Here is a 27,020-nt window from a genome sequence, read left to right as displayed (position 1 = left end):
TCCCACCTGTCAAGTAATGTCTCAAGACTACATGATCGAGATAAAATCATATACTTACCTGGGTGTTGTCTCGTCAACAGTAGAAACTGAAGAGTTACAATACACGCTAGAAGGGTCACGATAATAGGAGACGATCCTCTCCGGAACAGGGTCACTCTGCTGGCGAGCCTCATGGCTTTGAAACTCCTTACAGACAGAGCATAGCACGACCTCGTTACGTCCGCCATGCACTGATAACGTTGTGTACTCTTTGAGAACGTCTCTGAATCAATGATATACCACTACATTGAACACGAACAGCGTCCTGGCCCGCCCGCACAGAAAACAACAGGTATTTTTACTGCAACAGTGTCACGACTGTCCTCAATATGTGTCAATTACACCGATCTCTCACATCCGCGTTACTACAGGTCCATATGATGACTTACATCAATGTCCTCGCTTCCTTTGTGACAAAACTACTCGTTCGTGTTTTGACCACACTGATCAACAAGGCCTTATATACTCTGTAGAGTCTGGTCAGAAACGTGTCCCCATAAAACATACAGCATACAAATTTTGGAACGTCTGCCAATAGTCCATTAATCTGTGTACCCACGAAAACGGCGTTGAGTGTGACCTATCGTGTTGAAATACGTCCTAGTCGACTTTGCGATGTAATGCATTGGAGAGAAATCACATCTCTTTTGTTTGATCCGTAAACTCATGAAAATACTTCCTTCTTTTTTTCCAAATCTTCTTTATTTCAATTCCTCAGATTATTTCCCCATGTGAGGCAGTCTTGACGACGTGTCATATCTGAAATGTAAACAAATGCAAATTCACATCATACATATATACCAGTGTGGAGCATATGTAATATACCACGTGTGTGCTGCAACGACTTGCCTGAAAATTCATCAGTACCTTGATTCTAGCCCACACATGGAATTTGAGACACCCTATTGTATACACACAATGTCACCGACAGTCCACCAAATGTGAGTCTAAATCACGTGTTCGCCGCTGAACAGGCACCTCTTCTATTGTCCGAGTGAACAAAGAAACGAATGGGCAAGCTGTGAGTGAATGAACTGATTTATGAACGAAGCGTCAACATGCCGTCTAAACAGACAAGAACATACAAGTAACAACACATTTTCCTGAATTTGAATTCTCTGCTGAAAACAGATCCATCGTGTCTAGTATAAATCGCCCCCAAACAGTAATTTAAGCGATATGAGCGAAAGGTGAGCCTCTCATGTCCATTCATTCACAGCAGTCAAGGACATGTCGATAGGAAAGACAACATTGCCTCTTTGATGGGTGAGACGTAAATGAATAAATGGATGCAGTAATAATATCCCCCAAATAACGCGGTACACAGCAAAAGTGAGTTTTAAATGAGAGAGTATGACGTATTCAGCCTTCATACAAATTGAATATATTTGTTATATGCCATTTTCAGCAATATATGTAGACTTGATCAGTATGACCAGTACCTTTATGTATGCAAGGGAGGGTAGTGGAGAGGGCTTATTTAAGCTGGATAACTTGTGCCCAATCCGTTTCTTAATTGAATAAAATATGTTTCAATCAATCAAGCGTGGTGTATTCACGTCTCGTCTTTCGATGAGTGACTGCATAAACTTGCAAGAAGTGCCAGGCACATGCGAGACCATAAAACAAATAACATCATAATCTCCTTGCACATTAAAGACAAGTAACTGTCCTCCCGAGTTGGTATGAGTGGGATATATACCCCTTCAAGTACATCAGTAGGTCCACAAACTTTTATTCGGGGTCTGACTCTGCCATTACATGATAGTGCAGCAACAGCCAGGTAGCATCACAGAGGCGATAGTTAGACTGATACTAACAAACAAACCCATTTAAATGGAAAGGGACTACTGGGAGACCAGAGATTGAACGTGAGGAAATCTAGACTTGCTTCATGTAGAGTTTTAGCATTGCAGAGAGCGTTCGGCAGTAGGTAAAATAATGTATTTCATGGTGTGTGAGACACACTAAGGCGATTGTCATTTCACCGGCCTAGTCTCTGTCACACGGTCTTTCAATAAGAAATCAACGTGTACACCCTTGACTGCCAGCAGCCAAGCATCGTATGTGTGGCCAGTCTTCAGTTCTCGGCACCTCATCTACAGGGTTAACTTCAGTGGCCAATCGGCAATTCTCTAAGGTTACTTATACGTAGCAGACTTGTGCATGTCTGTGCTGTTGTTATTTCATTTATACTGGCAGCACTTTGAATAGTTGGATACACACCTTTATCTTCACACAGGAGATATACAAACATGCCTGTACTACCTCTTACGTCCATATCCCGTCAAAGTGAACGATACTGTTCTACAAATGACGAATACACGTACACACACTTACTTACCTCGGTTATCATCCAACTACTTTTCGGAAAAGACTCTTACTGTTTATGACTTAGAAATAATTGCTTCAGGCAAAACTCCTTTCACATATCAAGCCATATCATATTTTTTTAATCACCATCAAATAGTCATGTACCAGCAATGTGTCCACAAAAAAGCCGTGCCTATCCAGTTTCCCCTGTGGCACACATCACACATGTTTGAAGGCATGTCAATTAGCACGACAATACTGCAATAGTATTCGACTTCGGCGTTTCGGCCTAATTAGACGAAATAATACAGGTCTCAGCTTCTGCCTCAATGTCAGTCGGTCAGGGTTATTGTGGTGCAGTCCGTAAAACAGCTTGAGTCGGGCAAATTTCTGATTCGAACTCAGACACATAACCAGTCCCGCCTTGGGACAACAAAGCAAATTGAAGTGCCATAGACTTGTGTGAGAAGTCCTGAAGTCCAAGACACCGCGGGTCAAAATGTAAGCTGATTATGTCCATGGCCCCTGACACGTGATCGTCATGACTCCTGTACATATCACCATGCACACCTAGATGAGTGAGCCTGGTTTTACGCCGCTTTAGCAATATTCCAGAAATATCACGGCGGGAGAGACCAGAAATGGGCTTCACATATTGCACCAAGTGGGACATGAAAACATCGGCAGATTCACCTCCTGAACCCGTAACAGCTTCAGGTCAAACCGTTAACATACAGACACATTTAAGCATCAGCAGACACGCCTACCTCAATCTTTTACTGCCTTCCATCAAACCTTTAACATACAGCCTTCCATCAAACCGTTACCCCACCTCACTTTCTTACCTCAACCCGTTAGCAGACTCCCGTCTTACCGTTATAACACAAACATTCCTCCGACTGCCAGAAAAATGAAACTCTTTTAGGTAACAGACATATCCACCATTTCAGAACTACCTGATCCAGTTATCAAACAGACCTATCTAATATAGGAAATACATAGAACTACCTGATCCAGGTAAACAGAGACCTACCTAATCTAAGGAAAGCAAAGACGTACCTGATTCATGTAAAATACATACCTTCATGCGCTCTGCCAAGATGGACAGCGTCTGCCACCAGCTGCCAATCCCACGTGTTTGACGCTCAGGGACGTGGTTGGGTTATATGTAATTGTTTGTCTCTTATTGTATGTGTCCTGGAAACAAGGCTGGTGCGTCATCTGACCGATGTTTCTCGCCGCGTTGGTAATGACCACACACACCTGTACCTGCATGTATAATTTATATCAGCAAGTTAGAGGTAAATTACATGTCGAGCAAACAGAAAATTCTTCTTATTCACTCATGCCCAGGCCAAACTGGGTACGAGACTAATATTATTGCAGAATGTTTAATGATCTCTTCATGAACTACCGATACACACTGGGGAATCGATGAACATCGTGTACATGTACAGTAATAACGTGGCATGTTCGCCGTATGTAATTGCTTATAATACACACTAAATCGATTATTTTCGAAACTGGCTAAACGTTGTGTTCATGGTTGTAATACATCAGCCAAGATGGGTGGTAGGTTTATGATGGTGTTGTTGTCCTCGGACACATACACACAATAAACAGACTTTGAAAGCTTGGATAGCATACCTCCCGATGCACGATTCTGTATGTGATGTTATCTTTATGTCTTAGGTGGTGAATACCTTTCTATATTTCAGTGAGGCAGTAATACGATATTTGCATAACCTAAGCATCTTTACACCAGAAAACAATCCTCCCACTGAATATGCGTTTTGTTCCCCTTGATATCAGCACAATTGTTTTAACAATGGAATGATGAGTCACCATAAAACTAAGTCACTCTCTGCTAAAATCTTCATAACAGGTAAGTAAAAATATATTGAATGAGTCAACAATACTCCAGATATTTGGCGGCCGTCTGAAAATGATCAGACCTGAGCTAGAGAGCTGGGAACCGATGACGTATGTCAACCCGGTCAGCGAGCCTGACCACCTGATCCCGTTAGTTGCTTCTTATGGCAAACATGGGTTACTGAAGATCAATTCTAACCCGAATCTGAACGGGTACATAAGAAAATGGAAATCAGTGATGACACCAGGTGTTCAGAATAAAGGTTAACCTGCACTGCTCCACCGGTAGCATCAGGTATTCGCTCAGTTTGTTCAAACCTTCTTTTTCTTCAAACACCGTCACCCGCCAAAGCACCTGTTTTAAAACCGCCACCTATATGACGCATAATAATGACACGGATAGAGTTTGAAAGTTGGTTTTGACTTGACCCTCTTACGTGGAACCTCAGGGTTAATGTTTGTTATGGATCACTGACCAAGCTACAGATTCACTGTCAGTCATCGTACCCAGTTCACGTGGATCCATGAGATATCAGTCACTTGATTGTTTAGTCCTGACGTGAATATTCATATTCAGTCGTCATTTGTCTCGATACTGCTACGTCTACCTATACAGCGAACAAAGAAACCATGAATCGGTTTCATGCATTTCTGCTCCCGAAACAAATTTTAACAGCTACATGAATCGACGGTTAAGAAATAAGAAACGACGAAGGGGGTTATTTATTGTACAATAAAACACTATCGTAAAACACACCATGCGTCGAATTCGTTGTGTTTAACAAACAAACGGCGAGGGGGTGGACATGGAAAGATATACCATGCCTCACTGTGCTCTTTGTTTAGGGCCTTGTAACTTAAGCAACAGACAAATTAAAGAAGAAACGATAAATGGAATCGTGAATGTTCCTTGGCATTAGGAGTGCGGTGTGTGTGTTTGTCACGTAGGCAATAGACTTGTAAAGTGGAACTCCGCCTATCCGGACCCCCGATAGACGCAAACCACCGTGACGTCATTCGGAGGTGTAGGCAAAATGAAACTAATGCTACAGAAATGTTTCCGAATTTATCCGAAAATTCGGTTTCCGGATCAGTGAAGGATCAATGAAGTTCATGAAGTTCAGTGATCAGCAATGCCTAATACATACTGTTTTCCGGACAGCCACTACATGTGACGATGTGTGTTCGGCATTCAACAGTTGCTATCCAAGAGATAGGTATTAATCCTGGTTTTATACATACGGGCTACAAACAATATTTACGTAATGTCCGGGCTACTGCCTGTGATTTTCTTATCAATTTTCCATTAATTTCTTGCAGTAATGTTCATTGATATCGTGTGTGGACTACATTAAATCTTTTAATACTATTACCGCTATTGATGCTTTGAAGAATCTTACATACATCCATACTTATACTATAATTGACTTTGTCTAGTGACGCGTCATGTTTGGTGTTGTCTGTCAATAACAAGGAAACATGTCCATTTCTGAACTGAAACGAACAACGATTGAAACAATAATGTACATGTCATGACATGAGAATGGTGAATGAGTGAGTACGTTTTTACGCCGCTTTTTGGAATATTCCAGCAATATCACGGCGAGGACAACAGATATTGTACCTATGTGGGGATTCGAAGCCGGGTCCTCGGCGTGATGAGCGAACGCTTTAACCACAAGGCTACCCTACTGCCCCAGATATAAGAAAAAAAACTGACAGGGGAAGTGGTTAAGGCGTTCGCTCGTCATTCCGAATGCTCCAGTTCAATATATATTATATATATAAAAACCAGAATGTACTTTATTGCCGTTGAAAGAGGCAATGAATACGCGTCTCTCTTTCCCATGTCCGAAACATGTCCAGGTGCTGTTTACACCTCATGTAGACGTGAACGAGTACACGCAATGTTAAGTTACCGACCCTTAGCGTTCTATGATAGGAATTCACACCAACAGGAGAGGGCAGGATACACTAGCATCCTTTATCATGGCCATATGACTGTGATTCAAAACGCATGCGCATTATTTTGTCGAATGTCGAGTATTTTTACTAGGGCTGTGTATTGCACAGAATTTTCATATTGCGATGTGAAGGCATATATATATTTCGATAAGTGTTTCTTCAGCCAAACAATACTCATTATCGAGGTAATGCTTGATTATAACGTAAAAGAAACAGAGCAAAAACTTTTAAACATGACAAAACATAAAACGTGAACTTTTTCAACTCAAAATGCTGCATGTCGAAGCCATTGCCCCACTGTTCACGGGAACCACAATAAATTTGTTGGTTGCTGGGGATCGTCATTTTACAGCAAACGCATGACTTCCGGTGTGAAAAACGGAACTACGAGAACCTTCAGCTGCATCCAGACCACCAACAGCAACTGACAGACCACTGACAACAAACAACCCAAAACACAAAATATCGGGAAGACCACGAGTCACAACACCGCCCGAACAGCGCCACATTCGGTAGATCCACATCCGGAACAGATTCATACCGTCGCCTTCAGCAGACGAACAGTCTTTCGAACTGGTATAGCTGGGTAGTCTAGTTGTCAGCGTTCGCTCATCACGCCGAAGACCCGGGCTCGATCCCCACATGGCGTGTGAAGCCAATCACTTGCGTAATACCATCCGAGATAGTGACGTCCCCAAATCGGTGCTTTTAGCAATATTCCATTAACATCTCTGCGAGAACACCAGTAATGTGCTCCACACATTTTACCCATAGGAATCGAACCCGTGTCTTCCGAGCGACAAACGAACGCTTTAACCATTCGGCTACCCAGGTGACCTCGTTTGTATCACCGGTGTTGGTTTAAGCAAATACAGCGTTTCCCAGCTAGGTCAACATAAGTGAAGACGAATTACCACCGCACACTGACAAGTACTAAAATATAACCGGTATTACATTCACGTCACACATTTTATCGTTTTAAAATGAGATTTGCGGGTCCTGTCTTGTCCAAATCGGCAACTACGCCTCTCTATCATATCAACGACAACTATACATCGGTATCGAACGCCCGAACAATCAAGATAGTGTCAGCACTGTGAAGCGACAAATATGTGTAAACAGACATGGCAGTTCTTCACAGGTGAATGTACACTGCTGTACAGTGTCCCATCCTTACACACACGCGCACATACACACATGCACACACGCACGCGCACACACACATATGATCATTTCATGAATTATTTGAATACGAATTTTATCATATGCTGCTGCAGTATAATGTTGATTAAAACAGGTTAAAGTCCACTCACGTATTCGCGTCCTCGTGAACGGCAATCTCATTCACACAAGCCGCACCTTCCAACGTCTGCGTCTGAGCCCCTTCCAAGTTCGACGGGATGTGATGTGTGCATAACACGGGCCGTTGCACAACGAGAGCGTCTAGCTACCCACGCTCTCCGTAAATGAACCAGACTGTTCTTAAATACTGACACGCTTTTAAATTAAATAGCAACAACAAAAGGGAAAAAAACGATTTGCGTGTCTCCACGCAAATCAGGCGCAGCAGTGAATCGAAATCTGAAACAATATACGAACGCTACCTCGTCATAGGGGGGTATTTCCTCACGAGGTTCTTCAGCGATGTGGTGTGACGTTTTGTTCTGTTTTTCGACACATAGTAATGTATAGCAATCTGCTGATGAAACACGTGTCCCGTTGATCAATTCTCTGTTATTGGTTGAGCGACAGATGTTCGATATGCATGAATATTTCAGCTATCTAACAAACGCGAAGTCTGATCAGCAAAATGCTTGGAATGTTTGAATTACGATTGCGCGTTCTACGTGATTTCATTTACGAGATTGTTTTCCTTTGAAGGCTGGCTGCTGTCAAGAAGTGTACTTGTTCAAAAATGATGTCAAGAGATTAAAATATGTCGTGGTTAGGGGATTCTGTAACTGAAAGCTAAACAGTCCTGTTTAAACAGTTCTCCTTCTTATTCACTTCATTTTATTTAAAAGCGATGGTCATGAAAGCAAACAATGGGGCAAAAACCTCTGCACGCAGTGTATTTTCTTAGGACACGCCTCAGCAAAGCAGCTACGCCAGAAGTACGGGTTATCTCTGGGTTATTTAGTCTGCTGTTTGAATATTTATACAGCACATAATTCGTGTACAAGGACACAACGAAATTCTGAACTAAACGTTTTAGTCCTCTGAATGACTTTAGTTTTTCGCCGCACTCAGCAATATCCCTGCTATAGGGCGACAGTCCGTAAATAATCGAGCCTGGACCAGTCAATCAAGGGATCAAAAGCATGAGCTTCGATGTCGTGTCGACCGAATCACCGAGTCTGGCCACCCGATCCTCTTAGTAACCTCTTACGGTAAGCATGGGTTGTTGAAGATCAGTTCTAACTCTGATCTTCACTGGCCTCCTCTCTAGGAACGTGACTGATGAAAGTACATGACAGGGAGAGAATACTTTTTGTCGTTGTAATCAATATCTGTCTATTTATTCTTGCACTGTGGGGGGCAAAAACGAAGCACATATTGCATGTTAAATTATACGACAGTTTCCTCCATTAAAAGGGGAGTATTGGGTAGCCTAGTGATTTTGTTTAATAGATCTCTCGTCGACGAAGATCCGGTGTTGATTCCCCACAAGGGTACTATGTGTGAAGCGTATTCCTGGTGTCCCCCGCCGTCATATTGCTCGAATATTGCTAAACTCGCCCACTTCATTAAAAGCTGGTGTTTGGATACCGCATATAATATGTCTGGAAGACGATAAAGAAGTTGTGAGTTGAAGCGTACAATCGCGATGAGTGTCATGTGACTGTCACGTGTACATTATATCATTTTACTCCCTGAAAATAATGAGACAGAGAGGTACAGAGAGAGGGGTGAGGGTGGGATATAATCGAGTCTCGGCCAAATAATCCAGTGACTGACATCATGAGCATCGATCAATGCAATGGCGATATAATTACTACATGGGCCAACCAGGTCAGCGCACCTGGTAGCCCAATCCCGTTAGGTCACCTGGGTTACAGATGGCCACTTCTGTATCACATATGTGGATTTTGACAATTTAGTTTTGGTGAGGGAAACATCTCACATATGTGTGACGTCATAACTTAACTATACAAGATAACCTATGCATGATACAGCTAAGCGTGCAGACAGAATGTTTAGCAATAAAAATGAACAATCTCGGATTCTCATTATAAAAAAATACATTCAGGCTGCAAACCTGGCACATTACCCAAGAATGTTACAGATTATGGAGAGCGGAACTTTGAGATATAGCACTGGTTGAAAATATATGAAACATCCGGGTATAATTAGCATTTCATCACTGATAATTCCTACAAATTTATTTAATTACAATCTGCAGATGGATTAGTTTTACGGGCAAGAACTAAAGGCCCTAACGCACAAGAAGTGGGGAACAGGTGCTCTATAGAGCACCATCTACACAAACTTGGTTAAACCCATCAACGTGATGGCATCACGAGGCTTTCAGGGTGATTACAACATGGCCGATCTAGAATATCACCACTCTACACGCAAGCCGTAGATTCTTAAGCGTGTTCAAGATGTAAGCAAGGGTGATCTTTACCATGACGATGTCGTGTTGATAGGTCGTACAATTACATACTTGACGACTACAGATATTCCCTTCGTACGCAGTTTCAGGGTGATGTTTGTCCAAATACACGTATAATTAGTTGTGTGGTAAGCTGCACGTCTCTATCGGTGTTATGAGAGGTAAAATTTCTGTCAGATGTGGTATATTGAGATATCACCCGCCCTTTTTGCCATATCTTGCCCGTTGCCATCTGACTTAGGCTGTTAGATATGGGTCGAGGGATGAAGAGGGGCAAGATATGGAAAAGGACATGTCATAATATCTTTCTTATTAACATATTATCCGCACAATCACTACATGCTCAAAGGGCTGATATTTTTCCCTCGATCATCGGATGTCAGTCTCAACGTCATTCGATATTATCACTCTCAACTCCCCGGGGAATATATACCTCTTGCTGCTGCTAGGCAGAGTTGTTGTGGCTTTCTCATCCTAACGGGGAAGTCATTCACAGCCGTGTGGACTGGGGCATATAGTCCAGTAAGTTGTCAAAGTTCACTGAAGGTTGCTGTACCTTCAACTAGGTGTTGCAAGGATTCACGTGGTCGCCATCTGACCACATACCAACAGATTCGTGGGTCCTTTTAAGTACACAGGGTTATGATATGATATGATATAGGATATTTATATAGCGCACATATCCACGTACTAATGCATGCTCGAGGCGCTGGTATTTTTCCCTCGATCAGTGGATGTCAATCGCAACAGCACATCGTATTTCAATCTCAACTCCCTGGAGAGTATACAACTCTTGCTGCCACTAGGTGCCACTAGGGTTGTATAGGGTACAACACGGAAAGAGCCGTCACAGAAAGTTTCAAAGGAGACCTCGATCCCGACACCTCAAACTCGCTGGATCACTAGACTGGCGCCTCTGCAAGCTCTCAGCCACGCCCCTATCTGTATCACTTTAACCGGGCAATAACCTATCATGTTTAAAACGCTATTACATTTGTAAACATTCACTCAAAGGAAAACGCTTCGACTAAATTTTATTCAACATTAATCAACATCTGTAGAATGTCATTAGCGCATTTTCATCCATCGTCGGTGTCGCTCTCGATCACTCCTTTTATACTTACAACATATTTCCGTGTCTCAGTAAATTCATCTAAATTCATTTAAAGGAATCTCTCTTTCCCCCCCCCCCCCCCCCCCCCCCCACCACCTCCCATCCCATCCCCCCCTCATGGAACACGTGACACACATATATGGTCGCTAGGTTAAGAGAAAGCTCCTCACGCCGAAGTCAAGTCCGAAAACGCCTCCCTGATTTACAGGGAACGTGCTGAAAGTTGATGAAGAACATAACAAATCGGGAAAATTCTCCCTCACTGGTCTAAACTTGGGGTCTTCCGACAGTTTTGTGTCGAAGAAGAAGCCATGTAGCTGGAATATTGCTGAGTGCGGAGTAAAACAAAACTCGCTCATACCCAATCTCATAGAAAGCTGACATTGGAGGCTCATGAGAGGCAGAGTCTGTGTTTGCTTTTAGAGGTGTCCAAAAATATATTGTTTAATGTTACTGATTGTATGCAGTTGTGCAATCGCTATAGGGAATGTCACAATTTGTATTATCTTTGCATGTTTCTTTATGTTTCAATTGGTGGTCTGATAGGATCGGTAAGTTACGGCCATTTAACTGATAAGTAGTGACACTATTTCACGACTTCCGAGCTTGTAGTGATGAGAATGAATAACTGATGAATTTGACTGATGTTTTCAAACAATATAAACAATGTTAATGAAAATGCCTCCCACCCGAAACGTCGACCTAATGCAGTTACTGTAACGGGTTTCATTGGGTAGAAGTATCACTGGAATACAGACATATTACCATCTGATTGTTGCGGTCACAACTGAAAGAGATTATCGATACATTCTGCTCTCTGTGGTATTCTGTGTGATTGTTGTGATAATCTACAACATGAGAACAAATATTCCAATGAAAATAGGAACATCCCTCATTGGGCATTGTTCGTGGATGTGTACGGACGGTCCACTGATAGCGACTGATGAAATCCATTACTACTCCATTCATGTTGAATCAGAGTTAATGGGACGGGACATTAGATAAGTGAATCAATAAATTAAAAGCTCAGGCGATCTGACTTCACCCAAATGGTTATGTGAAGTGTGGTGAAACGGTGCGTGCGTGTGTTCGTGTGTGTGTGTGTGTGTGCTGATGCATGAGCGTGTGCGTGTGCGTGTGCGTGTGCGTGTGCGTGTGCGTGTGCGTGTGCGTGTAGTTACTTTTATGCTTCGATCTTCCGTCTTTATGTCCGGAGTGGCCTAAATCATAATATTTCTTTCAAAACGTTTCATATCAAAAGTATTAAGCAACGGAAACAGGTCTATGCTATCAATGATACCATTTCTATAAAACCAGCACAAGCTGAATGTATATTACTTCACTGTAAGCAGGACCATGTCACATGGTATTCATTCACACGACTATCACGTGACTACTAGTCGTATCATGCTCATCAGACCTGAGGCTAGAGTGTCTAGTGACATATACATACTTACTTATCCCTCAGAGATAAACATTGCGAGGTCAGTACACATTTAGACGACTTTCGTTGCTACGCCAACACACTGATGGAACGCATGCGCCAGTGATTATTTGATTATTTAGCAGCTTGTTTCTCTTCAAGACTTTTCAGAAAATGTATAGCTCCTTGAACATGTTCTAGTAGTTATGTGGATACAAATATACACGGAATAATATAATAATAATTAGGAGATGAACATTTCCGGGTGTTATTGGTTATTTGAAGCCCTGGAATACATTTGGAACCGACGGCGTCAAAGCAAATATTCAAGTCGTGAAAACCGTTACCCCGTTTCTGAATCAGGTCTTCACAGAACGTTTTTCAGTTGGTTGTATAGCAAGACTCTCTCTACAAAATAAAGGTACCAGAGTTCTGATAGCCGCCGTGCAAGACAAATCTGTCTGTCTGGGATTGAATCTTTTTCAAGGCATGTTTGATAAATACCCACTATTTAGTTTAACAGCCAGGCATTGTCCAGACGTTTCATTCTCAGTTCCTCGTGTTTCAGATCCGTTGCTAAATGAGACGTCTTGAACCGTATGATAAGACAATTAGGGCAGGCAAGTCGTGAATGTCTCCTTTGTCTCGGAAGTTGTTTGTGGTAATCAACGTGTTTTTTCCAGTTGGGTTCGTCTGAAAGAACATTTTGGTTTACGTGATCATGAATATACTTCCTGCATTTTCTTTGTGTTCTCTTGAATAATGATGACAAAATTGGCAGACTGTGAGCCTCCCAGCAGATGGTTGTCTTGAAAACGTGCCTGTTATATATAAACGAGTGGCTATTGAGTCTTAACTAGCACGTTTGAACTAACTGGTATATTCAGTGGTAATGTTTATGTCATTAGAGCGGAAGAGTGCCAGAGTTGATTTGTGCTTCATGAGAACGTGGGTGTTGCAATGGTTTGAAATAAAACGATGGTTGTCTTTAATATCGAGATTAGGTAAAGTTGCTGATGAGAGTTTGACGTGTTACAGAAATAACGGATGTGATAGTATGTCTATCAGATGGCATATAGTTATCGTCACATTTGTAAATATATTTGCACGATCGAAACATTATACCTATTCCATACTATAATTACCCGTGAAAGTCCGGGTTAGAACACTGGCCTTCAGTAACACAAGCTTGTCGCCAGGGGCGACTAATGGGATCTGGTGGTCAGGCTCGCTGCCAAGGTTGACATATCTCATCGGTTCTCGATCAGTTGTTGATTATTTAAATGATTAAGACCTGATTCAGAAACTGGGTAACGGTTTTCACGACTTGAACATTTGTTGACTTTCTGATATATAATAGCTGCCATTAGTTCAGTCTCGAGAATTATAAACTCACTGTCGTAGGTAACACGGGGGTATAGAACAGGTATTTGTCTCCATTACATTACCATCATGCAGAGCGGTAGGGTAGCCTACTGGTTAAAGCGTTCACTCATCACGCCGAAGACCTGGGTTCGATTCCCCACATTGGTAGCATGGGTGAATCTCATTTTTGGTGTCCACCGTCGTGATACGGCTGGAATTTGGCTAAATGCGACGTAATGCGAGACGCACTTACTACAGTTTTGCACACGGACCACCACAGCTTACGAAAACTTCTGCAAATTCAGTTTATACCAAGAAGACGGTCATTACATTTAGTTAGATGTTGGGTAAACTCACCGATTTAAAAAAATGATCTTCACAAATGAGGTTGTATGTACGTAAACGCTAATGTATACTTTACCCTCCTGTCTTTATGAATTACTTTAAAACTGTTGCTTTATTCTCAAATACTTTCATATTTAGATGAAATGCATCGGTATCTTATTCCAAAGAGTTAAACTGACCTGTTTGCGACCATGGCTTTGATTGTCCAATAACAATGAATTTGATGCCCGAAAGAAAGACTGGAATATAATTCTCTTTTGAGACAAAGATAAACCATTTAAATCCGCCGCGTTTCCACGATTAAAACAAGACACAACTGTTGTAGAGCGTGTAAAATTGTAAAAGAATCATTCGTACTGCTTCAGTCTTCAAAACATTTTCTGTTGATCTGCATTAGCGAACACAAGTAAAACGTGTCTTTGATTTTATAAAAACGGGGTTATCAACACCTAATTGCCTAAAATTATCTTTGCCATCAGTCCATAGTCTGTTCACACTTAGCTATAACAGTCGACCAAACGAAGCAATATTAAAACAGCATTTGGTTCACGTTTACGTGTAGAATGATTCTGTAGGGTACAAAGAGAGCCTAGAATGCATGATACGGTATGATATGAAATACGCCGCGATTAACAGCTGAAGAGTGAGCGAGCCATAGGGATGTTGCAGTTGGGGGTAGACTTCTATGCCGTACCACCGTTATAAGACTTATTGAGCGCTAGGGAGAGACTGGGGTCACTCGTGGACAGACCAGGAAGTAGACGTCCACGCATCACAGTGCAGCGAAATGTTTCATCCTCACTAAAGGAGATGTTGAGGAATTCATTAAGGAAGGAGGGCTACGTTTCTTTTGTCGTTTAGTATATGTGGTGATGTCTAGCATTAAGTACGGTTCCATATATACGTGAACAGTTACGTTTTGACTGGTTTCAGATTTCAGTTTATATGTATTTAAGGTCATTTCTGCCTCGTCACTAATTGTTATTTAGGGTTGTGGGTGCTTATTATAATATCCATGAAGCTTATGTACAGACATCCGCTGCAGTACCTAGCTATAAATCTCCCTTAACGATGTGGTAATTAGTTTGTTAATCTTGTTTCCTTACTTGTGAAATGCAATGCTGGTTATTCGACAAGACATTAAGAAGACCTACTAGCTATCTCAGAATGCTTTCTCCGACAAGCATGAGTCGCAATTCAGAACGTTGAACGCGATGTTGATCTTGCACTGATGTCTGGTGTTGTTCAGCTGAAACTTAATGGCAGCTGCGTTATATACAATACCTCATATCCGTGGATAACAGTTTTCCCGCAATTGACAATTTCAGGCCATGTACCTCCGAAAAAAATTCTTGATTGTCAAGTCCAGTCATATCCTAGACATGTCAAGTGAGGTTTACTTCAGTGCCTACGCCTAATTCTACTTATCCAAGAGTTATCCTTAGGGTCAGATTCATTGCGCTCATTTCTTCCTAATTACCGAAACTGAGGTCACTCTCTAATACAAAGACTGGAGGTAATTAATTCCCAGATGATAGCCGGTCATAGACGAGTTCCTAGACAGTGTGTGTTTTGTCAGGGAATGACGGTAGCCATCTGTAAAAGTGACCACGCATTCATTTGGTTGTATGTTATTTAACGGCTCACTCAGCAATGGTCCAGATATATGGTTGTAGTATTGATATAATCGCGTCTGGGCCAGACAATCCAGTAATCAACAACATTAGCACCAATCTACGCAACTGGATACGAAGATTTGTGACAACAAAGTCAAAGAGTCTGGCCACGTGATCTCCTTTTTCGCCCTCAACGATACGTTACAAAGCTATTTGAGCTTGTACCTTTGTTCATGGAATCCTATCGCTGTGGGCTTGATCTCTAGACTGTTTGCCTTTAGTTAGGGGCCTATGACCATATTCTAAGAGTAACAGTGAATAAGCGCAAAACACATGTAAGAGGTGTACCCAGTGAGCCAGATGCATTGTGAATCATTTCACAACCTCATCAAACAGGGACAGTTGAGGTCTTAGTTGAGGTCATGCCGCCTACACCTCGAAATGAAATATAGAAATACGATGTTATTAATGTTTAAAAATAAAATTCGTTTGTAAATTCCATATTCTTACATGGAATTGGAATTCAGTGTAACTTTAGTTGTTTGTGATGTCTATTTGCACTGTCACAGGAGAAAATTCGAATTGGCGGAAAAGTAGGTCATTGTCTGAATGACGATTAATGAGATTAATGATAGAGAATTGTGAACCAGTAAATGTTCACTATGTATTCAATGAGCCTGTGTTAAATTGCACATTGTATTAGTACACTTAGATAATTACTATGCATCATAAGTTGGATGTTTCCCCAAACACTCGACGTTACTTTCAATTTCATCATTTTTGTGAAGTATATGTTTTATGTTCACATTTTATGTTGGACTGCCACCACAGTAAGATCCGTCTCTAACATACAGTGCATCATCTGACGCACACTGTTTGTTGAGGGGGGTGTCATAAATATGAACGTGATGTAAATACAGATGTGGTCATTTGGTAGCAGTTAATCCGACATAGTGATCGTGTCTTTGTGCCACGCACGTCACAAACCGGATGCATCTAGACAATGGTGTTTCCTACTGCGTCGCATTTAAATAGTCTTTGTCTTGTTTCAGGCTAAAAATGTTGTTGAACGCCGCACTCTGACAGAAGGATGTATATACAACGGAGCGGTCAAAAGCGGCATCTGTCCTATCCGGCAAGATGTCAACACCGGCACAAAATATTAGCCCCATCCGTGGCTAGTACATTTATCTTCAGCTCAACCATCCGGTACATTGTCTGAACCGGATTGTTTCTTCAGTCCCAAAGAGTGCCGGTTTCCTCTGTCATTGAATCTGAACCAAATGAACCGGTGGTGAGTTTTATGATCATCGAGAACATTCTTCATGTAATGGTTCAGAAAAAGCTACCAGACATGACCAGAGTAATAAAATAAGTGACTGTTAAATCACAGACCATTGTTCAAATCAAACAATATCATAAGTATGGCTATTTGTAGTATGAATTTCAAAAAATATAGTGAACATACCACACACGAGTTTCCCTACCTTGAAAAAACAGACCGAAAATATTCTTCTCGAGATTTGAGGAACAGAATTCGGACACCTTCTCCATTATATCGAAATGCCGTCGCCATAGCTTTTTCATTCTGTTCCCATGACGCACCTGGGTCCATCGCAAATAACATGTACATGTATTCTCGTCCGAAGATGCAACCAAACAGATAGGGTGGTCAGGTTAGGTGACTCAACTGGTCAGGTGTCATCCTATCTCACAGCCCGGATCTTTGCTCACAGTATTAACCACTGGGATGTATGGTCAAAACTCATTACTAAGGCAGTTTGACTGTTGATGCGACATAGCAAACTTTTTGACACTCGCATTGTCACTTGGATTATCGGGGTCACACCGGTCAAATATACTTTCTTCCTTTCATGGACGGTCGTGAAACAGTTTAATAGTATGGTTGACTTTAGGGTTTCATTTCAAGTCTGTAACTTGAATTGCAACATGTCATGTTTGAATAAAAATAAGAAGAATAGTGTGCCCATTTACGTAGCGCCATATTCTATACAATGTGTGCTCCTAGGGCTAACAACCAAAACATAATACGTTATTACCCACGATAACCCAAGCAGCCTGTTGGGTTATTGTCAAATGATTATCCCACCTGGTACCCATTTTCTGCTGGGTGAAAAGAGGCAATTTTGAACAAACTCACTTGCCTTAGGCGAAACCATATGTATCAGAGTAAAGCTAACGGTATGTTGGTTTTGGGGAAATGAAAGGACAGTCTAACAGTCTCCATTCTCAGCTCCTTGAGAATCATACAGTTCAAGAAGCTTGAACGTCACCAACTAACTCTGTTGGGTACCCATTTCCTGATGGTATTTCGCACAATATCTGCTTCAACGTGGGGAAGAAAGAAGATTTAGAAATGTGTAAGAGACAGGTTACCTAATACGGTCACCCATTTAACTTTTCTCCGCGACCATTATGACCTTATTTGACCCAATTCGTGACCTCCGCGCAGGACTATGACGTGGTCAGATTCCACGGCTTCATCATAATAAGGAACTAACACCTCGCTCTTCTACATAGTCCGTATTAATTAATGAGCATCCCTCCCGGGGCTAATTAGCTCCAGCACTTGTGCATCATGCGAACTATCTGTTTTGTTGGCCCATTGCCAGATTCTGACCTGTAACATCGTTACTTGCATCGGGATAATTATCAGTGGATAATCCAAGAATATGGCATGTGGTGCCAGTTCAGTTAAAAAGTCCTGAAATATCAGCGTTACAATCCTTAAAAACAATGGTATCGTTCAGTATTCCACGATGAACAAATGCAAAAGTCTCTCGCCTCAACACAATTTATTATCACGGAAGGAAACGCTACACCTGTGATGGAATTCAATACCGGCGAAGAGACGAGAGCAGTGCAATAACCTCTTGCTTAATCCTGTAGACTTGCACAGCCTTGGTTTAAGAATTTATACAGTGTATGTCGTTCACACCTGATCTTACTGATGGCATATACATATGCCCTATGCTCGCTAGTGTTAACTGAATTGGTTGTAACGTCACTTGGAAACTCGATATCAGTTTTATGATAGTGTCGGTATATTACAGGGCGAAAGCCGGCGATGATGCTAGTTTTAAAACTTTGCCTTGTTTGTTACGCTAACCAGCACGGAGCTGCACGATGATGAAAAGACCAGGAACAGAATCGAGTGTTCTACGAAATTAACATACGGTCATAGGACCCTGACTAACTGAAGGACCGTAACACTGCGAACTGCGAAGTCTTAGGCCATATGGTCAGAGTTCTCGTGGGTGAGTGAGTTAAAACGTCACCTCGGCAATATTTCAGCCACATACTGACGACTTGAGTTCTCGTTGTAAGGCGTAATCGTTTACGTGTACATACATATTCACGAACTTCGATGTAGTGTTTGAACAACATGTAACAACCAGAGTAACGTTTAACAAAGACTTGTACGGAGTTATGTTCCTTAGCCGTGACAGAACATGTTGTAGGTGGGATGAAATCCTCATTCAAACATTGTTATGCTCATCTGAACGTTTGAGACTGGGTTTCACGCATAAAGAATGGTAGCTACCTCAACGAAAATCAAAACGAACAGAAAGATTACAAATTAATGAATCCGTCATATACCTTGGATATCACTGCCCAATCATATACCTTGGATATCACTGCCCAATCATGGTCTATCGCCCAGACCGGTGCACCTCCAGTGTTCCCCGTTAGTAGTGAATCCCGTTCTTCAATTATATACAGTTGATGACCCATTAAGCCTCCACGTGGTTCTACGTGATATTCAATAGCATAGCGTGTATAATCAGGGCTGACCCTTGTTTGTCAGGACCTGTCAAATCTGTAGCTTCCGGTAGTTCTTAGGTACTCCGATATATAAATATTTTAGGTCATGTTTGTTCGCTATGGAAATCAAACATGCTTTCAGCGAGAGATGAATTAGACCGTACGCGTGCAGAGCGGGTTAACAGGCCGCGTAGGCAGTGAATCCAGAGATCTTATAGTGTCCCATATTGTCGGGAGTGGTCAGGTATTTTGTTGACATAACGGTAATTGGTTCAAGGGGTTATACGGCGGAACATCAGTACGCAGGACAGTACTGTTGTTCCTGAAATCAGTCGTATTCCTCCACTAACAGGTTTATGGATTAGTGTAAGTGACTTTCGGTCAGCTACAGCTAAAGCAGGATTTGTGGATGACGGTTGCCATTACAACGAAACCGTTTGGAATCAGAATACAGATACACATAGCCAACAACATACGCTTGTCATGACTTTTTGAGAAACTGTTACTTGAACGCATAGAAACTAAAAATTACTTGAAAATAATCCTTATTTCTCTGATATACTCCATTCGGATTTAGAAAGGAACATGGGGCAGATTTTGCTCTTCTCGAAAGTACCACATATTACATTGAGGGAAACTGTGCAGTACATGCTGCCTTTTCAGATAACGAGAAAGATTTGTCAGAGTGGGGCACGATGGCTTATGTTACAGTTTACATCAACTGGGCATCCAGGGAAACATCTGGAAACTACTGCACTCCAGTTATACAAATAGTTAATATGTTTTTGTAAGACATAAGAGTGAAAACCCTGACAGGTATCCTGTAAAGCAAGGTGCTGTCCACGGCAGAGTCATTCTTTTTCTTAGTGATGATTTGATGTCTTCTCTGAGACAGGCTAGTACGTGTATATGGCCTGAGTGTTCGGACTATATTGCTTGCTGACGACACAACACGTGTTAGTACGTCACCAAAGGGACTTCAAATGGCACCCAATACTGTGCATATACACATGCCAATAAATGGATCTTAACATACAACCCTGCAAAAAGCACAGCAAGCATAGCACGGTGCACTCTGTCCGACTCGGACTCTGTCTTTCTCGGATTGCTGTGTATACCGGACTGAACTTATGGACTCGACGTAATCAATCTTTGTTATCATAATGAAAAAGCTCTATAACTCTGACTCTCATTAAAAGTATCGTCCCGAAAATGTAGTTACAAGTAAAAACTTTGTTTTATAACTCGGACTGCGGTGGACGTCTGCTTGGCCAAAAAACAACTCGTTGTTTGGTTTGAATATATTGTCCTATACACTGAGCAGTAAGTCCTCTTGGACAGTAAAACCTGAATAAACCACCCCTTGATTGGTTTGTTTTCATTGTCTACCGGTGAATTTACCTTTGATGAGGTTAACACTAATTATAGTTTGTAAACTATAACTGAGATCATCATGTAATTGAGATGATCAGGCATCGATATCGGGAATTTCTATGTAACTCGGACTGCTGTCTACTTCGGACTTTTCACTCGGTCCCAAACCGGTAAACGTACAGCTAAAAATGTGAACCACTCTCTTGGCAATGAAAACATTGCATCAGCTGATTCCACCTCTTCCGGAGGTATGCTGCCAACACGTTTGATTTAACATGTGAATCTAGAATTGAAAAGTGTTGTCAGAAAGCAGTTAATTCACATAAATGCTTCGGGATAAGTAATCCTGATCTACAGCCAGCTACCAGTGTTACAGTGTGGCAAAGAATCATTTTGAAAACCATTGTTATGACTGTGAGCTATTGTTTGACATTAAAGGGAAGCAACTTTGTTTGGTAGGAAACATATGGCGGTACTTTATCCGCACTGTGCGGGGACAAGATAAGAGATCTCCTTCAGAATCCACAAAAGCAAATTACACAGTGACTGACAAAAGCAAACACTAGTTCTTTGGCTCTTTACGTAACACTACTTGTGACAATCTCATAAAACACATATTTTCCGGCTCTATGGCTAACACGCCCCGAATAGCAACTATTTGTGGATATCTTCAGCACGTTTTTGTGCAAATACAATCTTAAAATCTACTTAATACTAATGTATACGTATTAATACAGTGGTTCATTTCTCCCATTATGTAGAACAAATGTAGCGTAACAAAGTATCACTTAACACAGTTCTGTCTCGTTGCATGCGAGGTCATGTATGACTGACATATGACATTCTTTTGAATTCAGCATTTTTATACCCTGATAACAGAGCAGCCGTTTGAAAATACCCTCACGAAATAAAGTCTCCAAAGAATGTTTGCTTTGAAACAAGCACGCTTATGGCTATGACAGCCACTGTAACAAAATATTACCTCTCTGATTGATCTATTTCATGTTGAAACGTGTGTAAATTGTGAAATGTTAGATGACGACAAATGTTGTTAACACTCCAAGGTGCAGATTCATTGTTCAAACGCTCCCTCGTCTGAGACACATATCATATTGTAATGATAAGCGTCCACGTGAACTTTGCAGACCTGTCTACCAATAAACAAGCTGTGTACAAGTGACGCCAGCCCTTTGTGAATGTTTGATTATACTCTAATGTTTGATGTCTGATTTCTTTACATATCAGTTATCAATTATGAATGATTTTGTCCTGTAAGTAAATACTGATGTGCTATATATTTGACTGAAGTCAAGTATCAATAATCTTCTCATTGATTTTTGAAGGAAATAAACAATCTCTCTCTCTCTCTCTCTCTTTCAAGTGATCTGAAGAGCAGAGTGTTATCTTAATCCTCCTGCAAATAAATTATAAACTCCGACACGTACGGTACTACTTATAATGTATTCACGTAATTAAGTAAAAATAATGTGAAAAAATATTATTTTTCCGAAATAACTTTTTCTCATCTCTGATTGATCTACTTGTTCTGATCGGTTACACTGTACAACGTATTTTATAATGTTGCCAACACTCCAAGCTGCAGATACACAATTTACACGATCGTGTTGTAATCATAAACTTTGCAACATGTATGTCTATCATTTGGAACCTTATCTTGGTGCCGTCCATGTGCCATTGTCCTGTATGTAAATGTTGAATGTTCTGGAAGTGAGTGGTGAAACTAGCAAATCAAATACTGTCTGTTATCCCCCTGTCGGTGAGTGCGCACACATGGGAACACCACAACGGTGAAATGTCATATATGTTCATGACTGTATATGAAAATGCATAAAATTTACATCTCATTTAGATTAAATCCATCCAAGCCGGACTGAAAATGTAAGGTGGACGTCTTTAAAGGATTTGTCGAATAAGTTAATTTATTAACCTAGGGAAAATTAAGTGAGTTTAGAAACATTTTTCACAGTTATATGTTATTGCAAAGTGGAAATAATACAGACTAACTAAACACCTTCTGTTATCTTAAATCTGTCATTGGTCGCATTGAGGAGGGGTGACACAGATGGATGAACAAGTGTTGCCAGTACAGTATATTACAATATGCGCTTACCTATCCTGTTCATCACTTGCCTGATAACAGCGTTAAAGAATACACCCAAACGTCGCTCTCACTGTAAAAAGAAGTTTTTCATACATATATTGTCATCTTTAATAGTGATTCAACTTCTAAATGTCTCTCAGAGAAATTATGGGTCACACTGATAACGCATGCAGGACATAATCCAAGGTGTACTACATTTATCTGTCTTTCCTTTCCTTCTGTCTCATTAACATTCGTCACATTCTCACAGTTGGTCATCCATTACGCACTTGATCATCAGTGATTTGGTTGGTGTAAATGAAATCATTCTGTCGAGATAACTCCACTAAAGCTGAGAAAAACAACTTTGTCTTCAGTTAAATGCGATTATTTGTGATAGCTTGAATATGTACAAAGTAGGGACGACAGACAGTCACAAACTAGTCGGTGGATGTTAAACTCGTTGTTGATTCACTCAGTTGTGACACTTCAATCTTCTACATTGTTAAAATCTTCACCAAATGTTATTATGTCCCAAGTTTATGTAAAAGACAAATATTATGGATAACAACTTTTTCTTTTTCTATGCCACAACGTTTCTGAGCTATTCCTGAACCCTTCGTTATGTGAATTGTGGTGATACCTTTCGTTGTTACATTCAAGCATTCATGTTTAGAAAATATCACTTCAATTCAGGTTTAAATTTCCTATGTTGTTTAGAAGATGTACTTGTTTACTGGGCACTGTATATCCTGAATGACTGCACGCCTATTAGAGTGTGACAAGTGTAGTTCATTCAATGATCGACAAAACTGTCAATATCAGACAGTGTACCTACATATGTATCGTGGCCAAGGTATCATTTGTGATTCTTGCATAGCATTGCTGTTCCGGATATAAATGCTTGTAATGTCTAAACCCTGAGTGTATTCACTCTGCAAAGGACGAATTATGCACCTGCATTCAGTGAGTTCATACCAAACTCGTCGTTTTATATATACGATCTTTATAATAGTAATAAAACAATGGGTATGTATGTATGTATGTGTGTGTGTGTGTGTGTGTGTGTGTGTGTGTGTGTGTGTGTGTGTGTGTGTGTGTGTGTGTGTGTGTGTGTGTGTGTGTGTGTGTGTATCCCTGATCAAAGCAAATCCTTCATGTAAAAAGGACTAGTTTCATGTTATGCCCCTTATCGAACTTCGTGTACAGGTTATTTTGCATCAGTGTACTGTAGATTTGCCAAAGGTATTAGATTTTGTTTGGTTTCTTAGGCCTGCCTTCAGTATGAAACTGGTTATACATTTTACACAATAGAGCAACATAAACGGCATGTTATTCCAGGCAGAGATATTTAATTTATGGGCTACACAAAAGGACTAGAGTAATGATAACGAAAACGAAACACAAAAAAGTGAACTCTATGACTTAGCCTTGATGTCAGGTTGAAATTAATTGCCACGATAGTGAGACCCAATGGATGCATCACGGGTGTCAGTGGGTACCAGCAACAACTTAATGAAAGGGTGGCCAAACAGTGTCACGACGTCATTGTACTCGGACGACGTCAGTAGTCTTCCCACAACAACAATCAGGATTATCTGCTGCAGAGCTATACTCAATACACGCCTCCGTCATACGGCTTGAATAATGAGTATCGCGGTGTGAAACAACAAACAAAATCTTACCTTATACTCCCTGCTACTTCGTATGTTGTGCTTTAAGTGCTGATTAAATAGTATCCGCCAGCTCTTCCATTGTTACTAGGATTTAGTTTCTGTGGTGGTAAGCTTTTTGGCTGGTTATCGTAAGGGTTATATTTTAACTGATTGCAAAGATCGAGAGTGTAACGTAAGGTTACCAAACCGAGTTTGGTGAAGGTATCCGACAAGGAGACGCATTAGTCATGTCTGTTCGCTCGCGGCTAACACAACGCGTGTGAGAAGGCGATGGCCTGGAGGTGATATGATATATTGATATGTGTCGGTCGCAAGAAGAGGATGCATTACTCGGGCGTATCGCGTTACCACAACGTCGGAGAATGAGAGACAGACAGAATGATTCATAAAAGATTATGTGTTGTCGAAACCGAGCCCTGCTGAAACACTCTCCGACAAAAGACACCTCCCTCTCTCTCTCTCTGTCTCTCTCACTCACACACACACACACACACACACACTTACATACATACATACATACATACATACATACATACATACATACATACATACATACATACATACATACATACATACATTTGGTTTATAGAATATAGAATATCGTCGCTGTACTTTCACGAAATATATATTACATCACCAGTTCACAAACGAGATTATTTTGAAAGGCAGTTTCATTTCCGCGCACCGACTGTCTCACAAACAGCGTGATTGCGACATAACTTAAAACGTTTTTTGAAAACGGCAACATTTACCTCAGCTCTGGTTTCACCTGCATGTGACCTCGTGAGGGAACGTGACGACTTCCCCAGCCTTCACACCAACACTACAACTCCACACCTTTAAGCCGTTTAACAAAATGAGTCCTTGTGACCCACTGTTGCCATTTCTAACGGGAACTCTGAAACATATCACTATTTTGTACCGTTATCTAAAGAGGTCAAAATATTGTGGCATTAAAAAATGGCATACAAGGAAGACTTTGTGAACTTCTTAAACGACTCAAAATGATAACTGTCCGGTTTATCTCTCAGGTCACACGTTTTTGTTTTCGGGTGAAATTCAATATGAGCCTCCCCCGTCTGTCGTATTCCCTCGAAACGTAAACTCATATTCGCGAAGATCGGCCAATCACGCCATGTTTAAGGGAAACCCTCGAAAATATGAAAGATCACCCTACTCTGTTAAATGGCGGCGCGTTACGTTCCTTGTATAAACGCTGCAGTTTTTATGTTAGGAGAACCGGCTCGGAATGACTGTAGGAGATTCACAGCTCCCTAACAACTCAAAAGTCACGTTTAAAGATGTCGTGTATTATTGAAGTACACCGATACGAAACAAGCGGCACAATTTGACAGGTATGGACGAATAAAATGATTGAGCACATTTGTGAGTGAAATCGTGTGCTGGTCTGTAAGCAAGTGAGCGGGCAGAAAGTTATTGAGCGAACATGTATGTCGGTGAGTGAGTGAGTGAGTGCGTGATGAGGTTGAGGGAACACGTGAATGATTGAGTCAGTCATCAGTCAGTGTGGCTGACAGGAGATATAGTAATTGTGTCAATATATGACAGAAGCCGTCCTTTCTGTAATCAGAGTGCGGAGTAAAAGTAAACTCACTCACTCATTCTGTAATCAGAGGACGTATGAGACAAATCCCACTATATATTAAAGCATTATCCACCAACAAGCCTTATTCATCATCCGCATAACCTTCAGCCCTGTCCTTTCTTTTAAAGCCAAAATATCATTACACTATTAACTTCAACATTTCCATATATCTGTAGCTACTGCACAGGCACAGTCATTTCGTTAGAAAAATTCGTGAAAAATTTCGTGAAAATTTTCAGTCATGTCGTGAAATGTCGTGAGTCAGAGGATCAGCCATTTCGTGTCATTTTGTGTGGTAAGATTCAGTATACTTCCGTCATTTCATCAAATTCCATTCCATCAGTATGTGGTGGACTGGTGTTTATTATATTATTATTATTATTATTATGCGTGGCTCTTCTGGACACAACCCTTCACCTGAAGTCACTCCCGTCTGGGTAGATAAGGTACAAAAGGTAGATAAGGTACATAAGGAAACAAGTGAACATTTATGAGCACGGACGTCAAATAGAATACAGCACCAAGATTCTACAATATAAACTTATGTTCCAGCAACAGAGAAATGGACTCGCTATTATATGTTTCAAGTCCAGGGTAAACTGAAACCATATATTTTTGTCATAGCTGGAGGGGAAAGATAGACAGAACACTGGAACTCTATGACACTCAATACCCAAAACTCCGGGAAGATATTTAAGGAACAGACACGGTGCATGTCTTCTCAAGAACCCAAAATAACATTTGTTTCCTCAACTCAAAAAATGGTCGAACAGACTATGGCTCAAACAAAGCGGGAGCAGATTATGAAA

At 41.0% G+C, this 27,020-nt stretch overlaps 1 protein-coding gene across 5 annotated transcripts in view; it reads right to left on the bottom strand.

Annotated features, from left to right (window-relative positions):
* Positions 1-25,510, bottom strand: part of LOC137261564 (alpha-1,6-mannosyl-glycoprotein 4-beta-N-acetylglucosaminyltransferase-like) — a 38,680-nt gene extending 13,170 nt beyond the window's left edge. The window contains exons 1-4 of one of the 5 annotated variants that reach the window (XM_067799334.1): positions 25,358-25,493; positions 22,960-23,020; positions 3,434-3,621; positions 59-798 (exon numbers count right to left, since the gene is read on the bottom strand). In XM_067799334.1, the coding sequence (XP_067655435.1) occupies positions 59-227 (169 nt within the window). In that variant the 5' untranslated portion in view covers positions 228-798; positions 3,434-3,621; positions 22,960-23,020; positions 25,358-25,493. Of the gene's footprint in view, positions 1-58; positions 799-3,433; positions 3,622-7,502; positions 7,876-22,959; positions 23,021-24,614; positions 24,894-25,357 lie in introns of those variants that run through there. The other 4 variants (XM_067799330.1, XM_067799332.1, XM_067799333.1 and 1 more) reach the window with 4 other exon arrangements.
* Between the last annotated feature and the right edge of the window lie 1,510 nt (positions 25,511-27,020).

Source organism: Haliotis asinina, chromosome 14 (genome assembly GCF_037392515.1).
Source record: "Haliotis asinina isolate JCU_RB_2024 chromosome 14, JCU_Hal_asi_v2, whole genome shotgun sequence".
In the NCBI taxonomy this organism is placed as follows: domain Eukaryota; kingdom Metazoa; phylum Mollusca; class Gastropoda; order Lepetellida; family Haliotidae; genus Haliotis; species Haliotis asinina.
Note: the sequence above shows the minus strand (reverse complement) of the source record. Positions and strands in the feature narration are given on the sequence as shown.